We start from the raw sequence: 13,068 nt of genomic DNA on the forward strand, positions 1-13,068 counted from the left end.
AAAATGACATGTTATTCCCGATTAGATCATGTCCTTGAAAAACTTGAATAAATTTATGATACGTAATATCAATAAAATTTTCTGCCGGAAATACTTTCATATTCTCTGCCTGAATAGTTCTGCTTCGTTGTAAGTTCCGATAATTTAGACTCGTAATTATATTATACAACCTATGTTATATGGACTTTCCACAAATGTAGAGCATTGATATGTTCACAGAAGAAGCAAAAAGAGTTACAAAAGAAGATCCTGAAACATTCAGCTTACTTTTTTATCACACCAGTCATCAAATGTTCTCATAAATCCCACGAATAAAGCCAGGTATTCCGTAACAATTGCCACGTAAAATCTCCATTCTACCATGCAACAAAGAATGCACCAATTGTATCAAGCTGGAATTGCTAATGATGCCACAAGATTCGTCAACGGAACAGTAGAATACTATGCGATTAATTCACTGAAATATAACTCTACTAAGATTTATGATGGTGCCATCGTATTTCGTAGGACACATGATGATTGGTGCATTAGGGCATGAGAAGTGCGTATATCTTGGAATATATATAGAGTTCTTTACATTCATCAATCTTGGAATTAGTATTTAATTTCTTTTAATTTTTTATGAACAACTAAAAAAAGACGAGGGCATTAACATTGGTAGAAATAAAAATATTAATTTTAAAAATGGTAATATTACATATTTAATCAAATATATTTCGTTTGAGAATAAGATCATGATCCGTAACAAGTAATAGTAAATTACACTGTTAACTATCTGATTTAATTTCAAGGGTTTGGGTGGATAAGATAAATAAAAAAAATTAGAAAAAAGGAGAATTTTTTGTTCTAACAAAAATCAGATTCGGATCTGAATATTTGGACGATCCGAAATTTCGGATCAGATATCCGAAATTTCATAAATCCAAATGTTCGAATATCCGATTTTTTTGAATCGAATAATATCTGATATCCGATAATGCACACCCCTAACTAACAACACTATCGGCCAAAACTAGGGTTCCCATTTATTCTATCGCCCATCCAACTTATTTTAAGGCCTTCCCTTACTCTTTTTCAGACCTAAAACCAAATACCAAAAACGGCCTTATTCTTCCTTTTAAAGTGAGAAAAAGAAAGACAGCGCGAAGAGCTAAGGAGGTCATAAAGAGTTTCACTTGCCTTCTTTATCTCTCCTTCTCCATTAAAAATCACTTCTTTGAAGAGAGAGAGTTGGCGACATTAGAATTTTGTTTATCCTTTTGCCTTCTCTACGCTCTTTCGTTTATACTGACCTTGTTCGAAAGTTTGATAGATTATTTTAATGTATATTTTAGTCTGCAAAATTGGGTTTTATTTCTTGGGAGTTTCTAATTTACTATTTTCATACTCAAAGCAAAGAGTCAAAGACATGGCTTGGTAATGAAGCAAATCAGTCTCTAATGGGAGTTTAGTTACAGTCAAAGGTTGTAAATTTTCAGATAAAAATATTTGTTTTTTGTTTAAGAAAAAGGGAGTTTCTTTGATGAGTTTTGGGGGATTTTTCGATAACAGCCCCGGTGGAGGCTTTGGGTGTGCAAGGATTTTGGCCGACATCTCTTTTAGCAACAACATGCCTCACCTCGTCTCTCCTTCTCTTCCTAAGAACATATTCAACTCTCCAGGCCTCTCTCTTGCTCTCGTAATAACTACACTCTTAAAGAATGAAGTTGCTTGTTTGTTTTTCACTTAAGGGACTTATCTGGATTTTTTTGGGGTGGTGTTTGCAGCAGCAACCGAGTATAGATAATCGAAGAGATGGGGTTCGAACGAGTGAGAATTTTGAAGCAAGTTTTGGGAGAAGAAGTAGAGAAGAGGAACAAGAGAGCAGTCCTGGAAGTGATAACATCGATGGCGTTTCGGGTGATGATGAAGACGCCGCCGACAACCGACCGAGGAAGAAGAGATACCACCGGCACACTCCACAGCAAATCCAAGGTCTCGAAGCGTATGGTTTCACTTTCATGTTTTCGAACTGAAGTTTCTTTTTTAGTTGGTTCAAGGCCTTAAACAAAAGTTTTCCTTTTTTTCTTCTTCTTGGTTTTTGGTTTAGTCTCTTTAAGCAGTGCCCTCATCCCGATGAGAAACAACGATTGGAGCTTAGCAAAAAGCTTTGCTTAGAAACCAGACAGGTCAAGTTTTGGTTCCAAAATCGCCGTACACAAATGAAGGTATCAACAAGAATCAAACCATTGTATCTTTTATTTTCTTTTTTTGCTTAACTTGGTCTTTTTTTTTTAATTCAAGACTCAATTGGAACGCCATGAGAACTCATTGTTGAGGCAAGAGAATGACAAGCTTCGAGCTGAGAACATGTCTATTAGGGATGCTAGGAAAACTCGATTTGCGTCAACTTGATGCTGAACTGTCATATTATACTTTGATGGCGCTGAGATACCATGAATTGACAGATCAACGTAAAGACGGGAATTGATTGTGACATGTTTCTTATTGGGATCGTTTTGAGTATGTTTTAGTTTTTTAGCTATAACTTTGGCTACATGTGTCAGAATCGCTCATAAGATCATAATTTGAAAAGTTTTTTTCGACGCTCACGCTCTACACATTGAGTTACGCTCCATGTGATCTTTTTCTTCAACCTCAAATTCTGTCGTTTTTCCCTCCGAATCATTAAATTTAGATATTTTTTTTACTTTTAAGGTAATATTTCGATTGTCAATTAGGATGTCAATTTAAATCCGATTTAGGTTGAATTTTTTATAAATTGCTTATTTTACGTCGAATTTCAATTTAGAGTAATTTTTGAGATTTTGCTATTTTTGACAAAATTCGAATAAATATGATTTTTGGCTATAACAGTCCGGCTTGTGAACTAATTTTAGGCATTGTTTGATTTTATAATATTTTATTAAATCCTATAGATTTTTTTCTCTGATTTTTTGGGTGAATTTTTCCTTGTGAATCATCTGTTGGAGCGTCTGCAGGATAATCATTATTCTGGCTGGCGTCAGTTGGTGTCAGAGCTTCAACATCTTCCTGAGAAATTTCACCAGTTTCAATTGTTGGAGGTCGTGGTCGTGGTCGTCGTGAGCAGGTTCCGAATGAGGAAGCCCAACGCCGTGATCGCATCGTTCAGGATGTGATGATTGCGGATTTGCAGAGGCAAGTCCCAGAATTAACCCAGCGCCTGGCGGCGCAAAACTTCGAGAATCGTGAGGTCTCTGATCACGATACCAATTCCACTTTCGAAAACCCATATCATAATTGTGTTCTATTCCGGGAGCACCGTGGTCGGGAGGAGCGTCATAGATACCTCAGTTTTCGGGTCGATCTCCCTGAGTTTTCTGGTACGCTACAGGCCGAGAGATTCGTGGATTGGATTAATGAAGAGCGTATTTTTGAATTTAAAGAAGTCCCCGATCGTGTGAAAGTGAAACTGATCGTCATCAAACTCAAGGGCAGAGCATTTGCGTGGTGGGAACAGTTGCGACGTTCACGAGAAAGACAAGGCAAGGCCAAGATCATTGATTGGGAGAATATGAAGGGTCACTTCCTTACCTTCGGCTACACGTAAACCTTATTTCAGCGACTTCATGCGTTGAGGCAGGGCGCACGATCAGTCGATGATTATACGGAGGAGTTTTACCAATTGGTCGCCCGGAACGATTTATCTGAGACGGAGGAGCAAATGGTGGCGCAGTATTTGAGGGGTTTACGCCAGCCCTTACAAGATGTCCTTAGCCTTCATTCATTGTGGAGTGTTTCAGAAGCTTACCAGCGTGCACTTGCTGTTGAAAAACAACAAAATAGGAGACCAGTGATCAGGAACGATCACAACAGTCGGCTAGTTCGTCCTCAGGATTCTCGTCCTGCTCAACAGCCACCGTAGGGTAATTCTAACCCTACTATTAGATGTTTTCGTTGTGGTGAACAAGTGCATAGGGCGACTGATTGCAGGAAGCCTGCTAGTCAAAAGGGCAAAAATTTGTTGATTGAGGAAAACGCGGAAGACGAGATGGAGGAGATTGGCGAACCCGTGTATGACGATGATGAGACTGATGATGTACTGTATGGAGATGATCATGAGACTCTGGTCGTTCGCAAGAGTCTACTTACTCCCAAGGACGATTCAGGGGACGATTGGTTGAGAACCAATATTTTTCACACGACCTGCACAGTTACAAATAAAGTCTGTAAAATGATCATTGACAGTGGCAGTTGTGAGAATGTAGTGTCCGAGGAGGTTGTCCAGAAATTGCAGTTGAAGACGGACCGTCATCCTAAGCCATACAAGTTGTAATGGCTAAATAAAGGCAGTGAGGTAACAGTTGATAGGCGATGCCTCGTGTCTTTTTCAATTGGTAGAAAATATTTTGATAATGCCTGGTGTGATGTTGTGTCCATGGATGCGCGTCATATATTGTTGGGCCGACCCTGGCAGTATGATCGCAGTGTCATTCATGATGGACGGAAGAATATATATTCCCTTAGCATCAATGGAAAAAAGATTGTGTTGGCACCCCGGCAGGTAGGACTCACTCCTACCCCAGTAACAAATAATACTACTCTGCTTTCTATGTCCAGGTTTTTAGATGAGATTGAGCATGGCGACATGGTCTATGTCTTACTACCTTGCGAGAACAATGCAGTAGACGTGGATGCAGATTTACCAGTAGAGGTGCAGCGGCTGCTAGCAGAATTCTCTAACTTGATGCCAAAAGATCTTCCTCTTGGGCTACCACCTATGAGTGATATTCAGTATCAAATTGACCTTGTTCCTGGGTCAAGTTTGCCAAATCAACCAGCATATCGCCTCAGTCCCAAGGAGGCTGAAGACTTGTAGCGACAGGTGGAAGAGTTGTTGGAGAGGGGCTATATCCGAGAGAGTATGAGCCCATGTGCAGTCCTTGCTCTACTAGTGCCAAAGAAAGATGGTTCTTGGCGTATGTGTGTTGACAGCCGAGTGATCAACAGAATTACAGTGAAGTACCGGTTTTCAATTCCCCGTCTAGATGATATGTTGGATCAGCTATCTGGTTCTAAGGTCTTCTCAAAAATTGACCTTAAGAGCGATTACCACTAAATTAGAATAAGACCTGGAGATGAGTGGAATACGGCGTTTAAAACGCCACAAGGGTTGTATGAGTGGATGGTCATGCCTTTCGGGCTATCCAATGCGCCTAGTACGTTCATGAGATTTATGCATCAGGTCTTGAGGCCTTTTATGGGAAAATTTGTTGTAGTTTACTTCGATGATATCCTTGTTTATAGTCCAACATGGACTTCACACTTTGATCACATCCGTGTTGTTTTTGAGATGCTGAAAACGGAGTGCTTGTTTGTCAATCAAAAGAAGTGTTATTTCTTCACTACTTCTGTGACTTTTCTTGGTTTTGTTGTGTCTACTGATGGTGTTCATGCAGATCAGTCAAATGTAGATGCAGCCTTGGAGTGGCCCAGACCAAGGACCTTACATGACATCCGAAGTTTCCATGGCTTGACGTCTTTTTACCGCCGATTCATTAGAAATTTCAGTACTCTGATCGTCCTTATCACAGAGTGCCTCAAGGGGCGTGATTTCCAGTGGTCTGAGGAGGCAGAGGCCAGTTTTCAACTGGTCAAGCAGAAGATGACCGAGGCTCCAGTTTTGGCACTTCTAGATTTTGACAAAGTGTTCGAGGTAAATTGTGATGCATCTGGCATTGGCATTGGTGGTGTTCTGAGTCAGGTAGGTCGTCCGGTTGCTTTTTTCAGTGAAAAACTATCGGGATCAAAGAAAAATTATTCCACTTATGATCTGGAGTTTTATGCCATAGTTCAGTCCCTGAAGCATTGACGTCACTACCTAGTACAGAAGGAGTTTATTCTGTTTACCGATCATGAGGCCTTGAAGTACATCAATGACCAACACAAGCTGAGTAGACGTCATGCCAAGTGGGTGGCATACTTGCAAGAATTCACTTTTACGCTGAGGCACCAAGCAGGGAGTTTGAACCGCGTCGCAGATGCCCTGAGCCGTCGTACCTTACTTCTTACCACCATGAGTACTAAAGTTGCAGGCTTTGAGACGTTCACAGATATGTATGCAGTTGATCCTTCCTTTGGAAGGATATTTCAGGAGGTAACTGAGGGTCACCGTCATGATTTTGTTTTGCATAATGGGTATCTGTTTCGTGGATTACAGTTATGCATTCTAGATTGTTCATTGAGGCAGCAAATTATAAGTGAACTCCATAATGAGGGACACTTTGGCCGAGATAAGACCTTGGCCCTTATATCTTTGACTTTTATTGGCCCAAGTTGACCAATGATGTGGCCCATTGTGGACCGTTGTTATGTGTGCCAGCGGTCTAAGGGAGTTCTCACCAATGTGGGCTTGTACACTCCCTTACCTGTTCCTGAAGCTCCTTGGTTCGATGTCAGCATGGATTTTGTAGTAGGCTTACCCGCACCCAAAGGGCCTTAGATTCTATATTTGTTGTGGTTGACAAGTTTTCCAAGATGGCTCATTGTAGCTTGCAGAAGACTATGGATGCTGACCGGATTGCCCATCTCTATTTCAATGAGATTGTGCGTTTACATGGTGTTCCTCGATCCATCACTTCAGATTGTGATACTAAGTTCATCAGTCATTTCTGGAAGAGCCTGTGGGGGAAACTGGGAACGCAGTTGAATTTCAGTAGCACCTACCACTCCCAAACGAATGGCCAGACCGAGGTGGTGAACCGAAGTTTGGGAAACCTTTTGAGGTGTTTGGTAGGAACGAAGCCGAAGTAGTGGGATTTGGCATTGCCTCAGGTAGAATTTGCCTACAACAGATCAAAAAACAGAACCATAAGTTTAAACCCATTTGAGATTGTCTATGGTCAGAACCAATCCGGGGTGCTGGACTTACCTATTCCACGTATAGGTCGTTTCAGTCCTAAAGCAGATGAGATGACAAATTATCTTCGGGGTATCCATGAGCAGGTGAAACAGACCATTCATGAGAGCAATACCAAGTACAAGACTCGGGTCGACAATCATCGTCGTCAGGTACTTTTTGATGTTGGTGATTTTGTTTGGGCTGTATTAACTCGTGATCGTTTTCCTGTTGGTGAGTATAATAAGCTTAAGGATCGGAAGATTGGACCTTGTGAGGTCGTGCAGAAGATCAATGATAATGCTTACATGTTGCGCCTTCTCAGCCACTTGAAGACTTCTGATGTCTTTAATGTGAATCACCTAAGTCATTGTTTTGTGGATTCTGATGACACTACTCTGAACTCGAGGACGAGTTCTTTCCAACTCGGGGTGACTGATGCGGGGGGATCCGAGACAGATGATGCTGAGCTGTCAGATTGCACCTTGATGACGCTGAGATACCATGAATTGGCATATCAGCGCAAAGACGGGAATTGATTGTGACATGTTCCTCATTGGGGTCGTTTTGAGTATGTTTCAGTATTTTGGTCATAATTTTGGCTACAAGTAGGGGTGTGCATTATCGGATATCGGATATTATCCGATCTGAATTTTCGGATATCCGAAAATTTTGGATACCTAAAGTAATGATCCGTATCCGATCCGAAAAAATCGGATATCCGAACATTCGGATATCCGAAATTTCGGATCGGATATCCAAATATTCGGATCCGAATCCGATTTTTGTTAGAACAAAAAATTCTCCTTTTTCTAATTTTTTTATTTATCTTATCCACCTAAACCCTTGAAATTAAATCAGATAGTTAACAGGGTAATTTACTATTACTTGTTACGGGATCATGATCTTATTCACAAACGAAATATATTTGATTAAATATGTAATATTACCATTTTTAAAATTAATATTTTTATTTCTACCAATGTTAATGCCCTCGTCTTATTTTAGTTGTTCATAAAAAATTAACAGAAATTAAATACTAATTCCAAGATTGATGAATGTAAAGAACTCTATATATATTCTAAGATATACGCACTTCTCATGCCCTAATGCACCAATCATCATGTGTCCTACGAAATACGATGGCACCATCATAAATCTTGGTAGAGTTATATTTCAGTGAATTAATCGCATAGTATTCCACTGTTCCGTTGACGAATCCTGTGGCATCATTAGCAATTCCAGCTTGATACAGTTGGTGCATTCTTTGTTGCATGGTAGAATGGAGATTTTACGTGGCAATTGTTATGGAATACCTGGCTTTATTCGCGGGATTTATGAGAACATTTGATGACTGATGTGATAAAAAAGTAAGCTGAATGGTTTAGGATCTTCTTTTGTAACTCTTTTTGCTTCTTCTGTGAACATATCAATGCTCTACATTTGTGGAAAGTCCATATAACATAGGCTGTATAATATAATTACGAGTCTAAATTATCGGAACTTACAACGAAACAAAACTATTCAGGCAGAGAATATGAAAGCATTTACGGCAGATAATTTTATTGATATTACGTATTATAAATTTATTCAAGTTTTTCAAGGACATGGTCTAATCGGGAATAACATGTCATTTTTGGGTAGCGCTAGTATTTGATCCTTGAAGACCGCGGCAAACGAAGCAGGTAGGAATTAGGACAAAATGAGTCGAAGGATGTCCCTGTAAAACTTGAATGATTTATGGGTTTCTTCCAAACAACGGCCTTGTATCTCTAGAAGCAAAAAAAGGAAATGGCCCAATTTTTTTCGGGTTTTCGGATAATCTGAAATTAAATTTTGATTGATCCGTATCCGATCCGAAAATCCAAAAAAAATTCGGATACCCGATCCGAACTATCCGAAAATTGAAAATCGGATCGGTTATTCGAATTTTCGGATCAACGGATCGGATCGGTCGGATCGTGCATAAGACCTCAATCCAGAAAGCTCTTTTCGACGCGCACGCTCTCCACACTGAGCTACGCTCCGTGTGATCTTTTTTTCAACCTCAAATTCTGCCGTTTTCCCCTCCGAATCACTAGATTTAGATATTTTTTACTATTTATGGTAATATTTCGATTGTCAATTAGGAAATCAATTTAAATCTGATTTAGGCCGGATTTTTTGGAGATTGCTTATTTTATGTCGAATTTCAATTTAGAGTGATTTTCGGGATTTTGCTATTTTTGGCAAAGTTCGAATAAAGACGATTTTTGGCTATAACAGTCCGGCTTGTGGACTGATTTTAGGCATTGTTTGATTTTATAATATTTTATTAAACCCTAGAGACTTTTTTATGATAATCATTATTCTGTCCGACGTCACAACTACGGCGGTCCGGCAATTATCGGCGACATATCTCTCGAAGAGCAACATCTTAGAATCGAAAACGCTTGTTTGAAGGGCGAGTTAGATCGAGTTTGTGCACTCGCCGGCAAGTTTTTAGGGCGACCTATTTCATCACTAGTCACTTCAATTGCACCTCCAATGCCAAACTCGAATCTGGATCTCGGAGTTGGTAGCAATGACTTTGCTGGTTTAAGCACCGTGGCTACAACATTGCCTTTGGGTCCGGTTTTTAGTGGTGTGGTTACGAATTCATTGCCGGTGGTTCCACCGACAACAACCGGACTCGACCGATCCGTCGAAAGATCCGTGCTTTTGGAACTGGCATTGGATGCGATGGATGAATTGGTTAAGATGGCTCAGACTGGTGAACCACTTTGGATTAAGAGCTTGGAAGGTGGAAGAGAAATACTAAACCATTATGAATACACAAAAACATTCTCCCCTTGCATCGGCATTAAACCCACCGGGTTCGTCTCCGAGGCATCCAGAGAGATGGGGATGGTGATTATCAACAGTTTGGCCCTTGTTGAAACCTTGATGGACGCGGTAAACTAACTACATATATCCCTAAAATTGCTCAGTTTCGCTTGAATTCATGGGCTTTTTTTTAATTCATTTCTGAATTTTTGCTTGCACCTATATAGAATCGTTGGGCGGAGATGTTTCCTTGTATGATTGCCAGAACATCTACTACTGATGTGATATCTAGTGGCATGGGAGGAACCATAAATGGTGCAATTCAACGGGTAAGTAAGCTCAAAGTTTCAAGCTTTATTTTTATTTTTCGCATCACCATATTCGCTCAATTATTTCTTTCCTTCCAGATGCTTGCTGAGCTGCAAGTACTTTCTCCTTTGGTCCCAGTCCGTGAGGTCAATCTCCTAAGGTTCTGCAAGCAGCATGCCGAGGGAGTTTGAGCGGTGGTCGACGTATCTGTCGACACCGTCCGAGAAACTTCGGGTGCACCGACAACATTCGTAAACTGCCGGAGACTTCCTTCCGGTTGTGTTGTGCAAGATGTGCCTAATGGATACTCTAAGGTAACTTTTTTTTGTTATATAGAAAAAAACATTTAAGAATCCGAAGCTTCCTACAAATTCAAAAGGGAGTGTCTTTACTTCATTCATATGCTCAATGCTTCTTCTTACAGTCAAAAATATTGTCTAAATTTCAAGTTTCAAAAACTGGGTTTTTGCTTAAACACTATTAAAATAACCCCCCATTTGAACAATTCGAGATTACTCCACTCACTGCCATTAATTTTATATCAATGGAAGCCTCTAATTACTCTTTAATTTTTGTGCCCTTTGAACACTTTAATTTCATATAAATCCCATTGTGAATAAACTATTGTTTGATGTTTCTATTCCAATCCTTTTGCCTGGGTTCTCCCATAGGACCCTTTAGGCATTTTAATCAAGAAAACGAAACTCAAAGCATCGACCAGCTCCCCTTGTTTGTATCTTAATCTTTGAGCCGACATCAGTACAATCAGCTCCATGTCACAATAACAGATGTTATTTTCTTTCATAGAGTTGATCCCAAAGCATTCATCCTTTTATATTATTAAAATAAAAATCGTTTGTCAATAACGATGTTTTACAATATTATACTCAGGCCTGGCTAGTGATAATTGAATGTTATCAACAAGTACATTTTTTCTTATTTATTTATGGGAAATTTGAGATCTTTCGTTAGTATCAATGATTGTAGTGTAACATTGGCAAAATTCTGCATGGAATAAGCCTGTGACGATTGATACTGAAAAATTGCAGGTTACGTGGGTTGAACATGCAGAATACGACGAGAGCCTAATTCACCAACTCTATCGCCCTTTACTAAGCTCCGGCATGGCGTTTGGTGCCCAACGTTGGGTCGCCACCCTTCAACGCCAATGTGAATGTCTTGCTATCCTCATGTCCTCCACTGTTCATACCGGAGACCATACTTGTAACCCATAACCCTAAGAAGAGGAATATATAAAATATAATTTCATTTCATTGTATTTATTTATTTATTTATTTTGTAGCTATAACTTCAAGTGGGAGGCGAAGCATGTTAAAGCTAGCGCAGAGAATGACTGATAATTTCTGTGCCGGTGTGTGTGCATCGACGGTTCACAAATGGAATAAGCTAAACGCCGGGAACGTTGACGAAGACGTTAGGGTCATGACTAGGAAGAGTGTCGACGATCCCGGCGAGCCGTCGGGGATTGTGCTGAGCGCCGCTACTTCGGTGTGGTTACCGGTGTCACCTCAAAGACTGTTCGATTTCCTGCGTAATGAAGGGCTGAGGAGCGAGTGGGACATTCTGTCCAACGGTGGTCCCATGCAAGAGATTTCCCACATCGCCAAAGGCCAAGATCAAGGCAATTGCGTCTCCCTCCTCCGCTCCAACGTATGTATACTCATCATTATTATTATATTTTCCACATCGAAAAATGAAATAAAAACAAAAGAAAATGAGATGAGATGATCGCAGGAGTAGGTCGGATAGGAAAAAAGGTGAGTCGGAAAGGACGAGTGTGGAATTTGGAAGTATCTATGAGGACAGTTCGATGGCAGTGATTTGAAATAAGCTTTTTTTAAAAAGTCAAAAGTATAGGACGTTTCTTATCTTTCTAGCTTTTTCAATTATTATTATGAATAAAGTTTTCGACTTCTCATTTTGACTCTTCTTTATAATTATCTGACACTTCGGGACCAAATTATTTTCTCGAGAAAATTCTTTATTATTATTTTTTGTATTTGGTGTGCAGGCCATGAACGCAAACCAGAGTAGCATGTTGATACTACAGGAGACATGCACAGACGCGGCGGGTTCGCTTGTTGTGTACGCGCCCGTTGACATTCCGGCCATGAATCTCGTTATGAACGGTGGTGATTCAGCTTACGTGGCGTTACTCCCTTCCGGTTTTGCTGTCATCCCTGATGGTCCAGGATCTCGTGGGCCCGTCTCTGATGGACATATTAGCGGGAATGGCGGAGAGTCCCAGAGGGTGAGTGGGTCCCTTCTCACGGTTGCTTTTCAGATACTGGTCAACAGTTTACCGATAGCCAAGCTTACGCTGGAGTCGGTGGAAACGGTCAATAATCTCATCTCCTGCACCGTACAAAAGATCAAAGCCGCCCTTCAATACGAAAGCTGATTGCAGTTTCTTTTGACAGTTTTATTAATTTAACGTGTAGTATTTAGTTGTATTTTGTGAGAAACAAGTGTGACTCAGTGAGTTGAGGGGTGTTGAGTTAAGAACAAACCTCTAATTGGAGGCACCTTGCATGGTTGACTGAGTCGGTGCGGCACATGGCAAGGGTGGTGGTTCGGGTATTGACTCATGTCGACCCTTTAGTTATGGGTGGAAAAGAAGGTCGAAACCCATTTGTCACTTTTCCTTCAAGGATTTGGGGGTTTTATTTTTCTAATGAATGTATTCATTTCATTACTTTGAAAGTTTCCAATGTCGTACTTTCCATTAACACAGTTGGTGGCGATCGAGCACGTAGAACAACGCGCAGCCGATGAAAGTGAGATTGGGGAAGTGGGAGTGACGTGCATGGGCAATGAATAAATAAGCTGTTGGTAGAAAAGCGTTGCTTTCATTTACTGCATTGTGTAGGGGATTACGTGGAGAAGTGAATAAAGCAGAGCCACGTCGGTATTAGAAGGTGAAAAGGAAAGGGGTTGCTTTGGATTATAATGCAAGGGATCTGTATGCTTGATTGCTTAGCTGCTCAAATCTTTGACATTAGTTTGTTCATGAAAAAACGTGAGCAGAGAAGTTATGTGTAATAGATCGTACTGTGCTCGAACGAATCCATTTA

General features: G+C 40.4%; 2 protein-coding genes and 1 pseudogene across 2 annotated transcripts; all 3 read left to right on the plus strand.

The window, feature by feature from the left end:
- Positions 1–832: 832 nt before the first annotated feature.
- On the plus strand, positions 833–2,030 carry LOC120188962 (homeobox-leucine zipper protein ANTHOCYANINLESS 2-like). Its single transcript, XM_039192328.1, has 4 exons — positions 833–843; positions 1,225–1,229; positions 1,505–1,678; positions 1,767–2,030. The coding sequence occupies exons 3-4, from the start codon at positions 1,523–1,525 to the stop codon at positions 2,013–2,015; spliced, it is 405 nt and encodes a 134-aa protein (XP_039048259.1). The 5' UTR covers positions 833–843; positions 1,225–1,229; positions 1,505–1,522; the 3' UTR covers positions 2,016–2,030.
- A 171-nt stretch (positions 2,031–2,201) lies between these two features.
- LOC120188967 lies at positions 2,202–11,641 on the plus strand (annotated as a pseudogene).
- On the plus strand, positions 11,324–12,395 carry LOC120188968 (homeobox-leucine zipper protein ANTHOCYANINLESS 2-like). The gene is made up of 2 exons (XM_039192331.1): positions 11,324–11,644; positions 12,006–12,395. Exons 1-2 carry the CDS (start codon positions 11,324–11,326, stop codon positions 12,393–12,395), a joined length of 711 nt encoding a protein of 236 aa, XP_039048262.1.
- Positions 12,396–13,068: the final 673 nt, after the last annotated feature.

Source organism: Hibiscus syriacus, unplaced genomic scaffold (genome assembly GCF_006381635.1).
Source record: "Hibiscus syriacus cultivar Baekdansim isolate YM2019G1 unplaced genomic scaffold, ASM638163v2 tig00116951_pilon, whole genome shotgun sequence".
Taxonomy (NCBI): Eukaryota; Viridiplantae; Streptophyta; class Magnoliopsida; order Malvales; family Malvaceae; genus Hibiscus; species Hibiscus syriacus.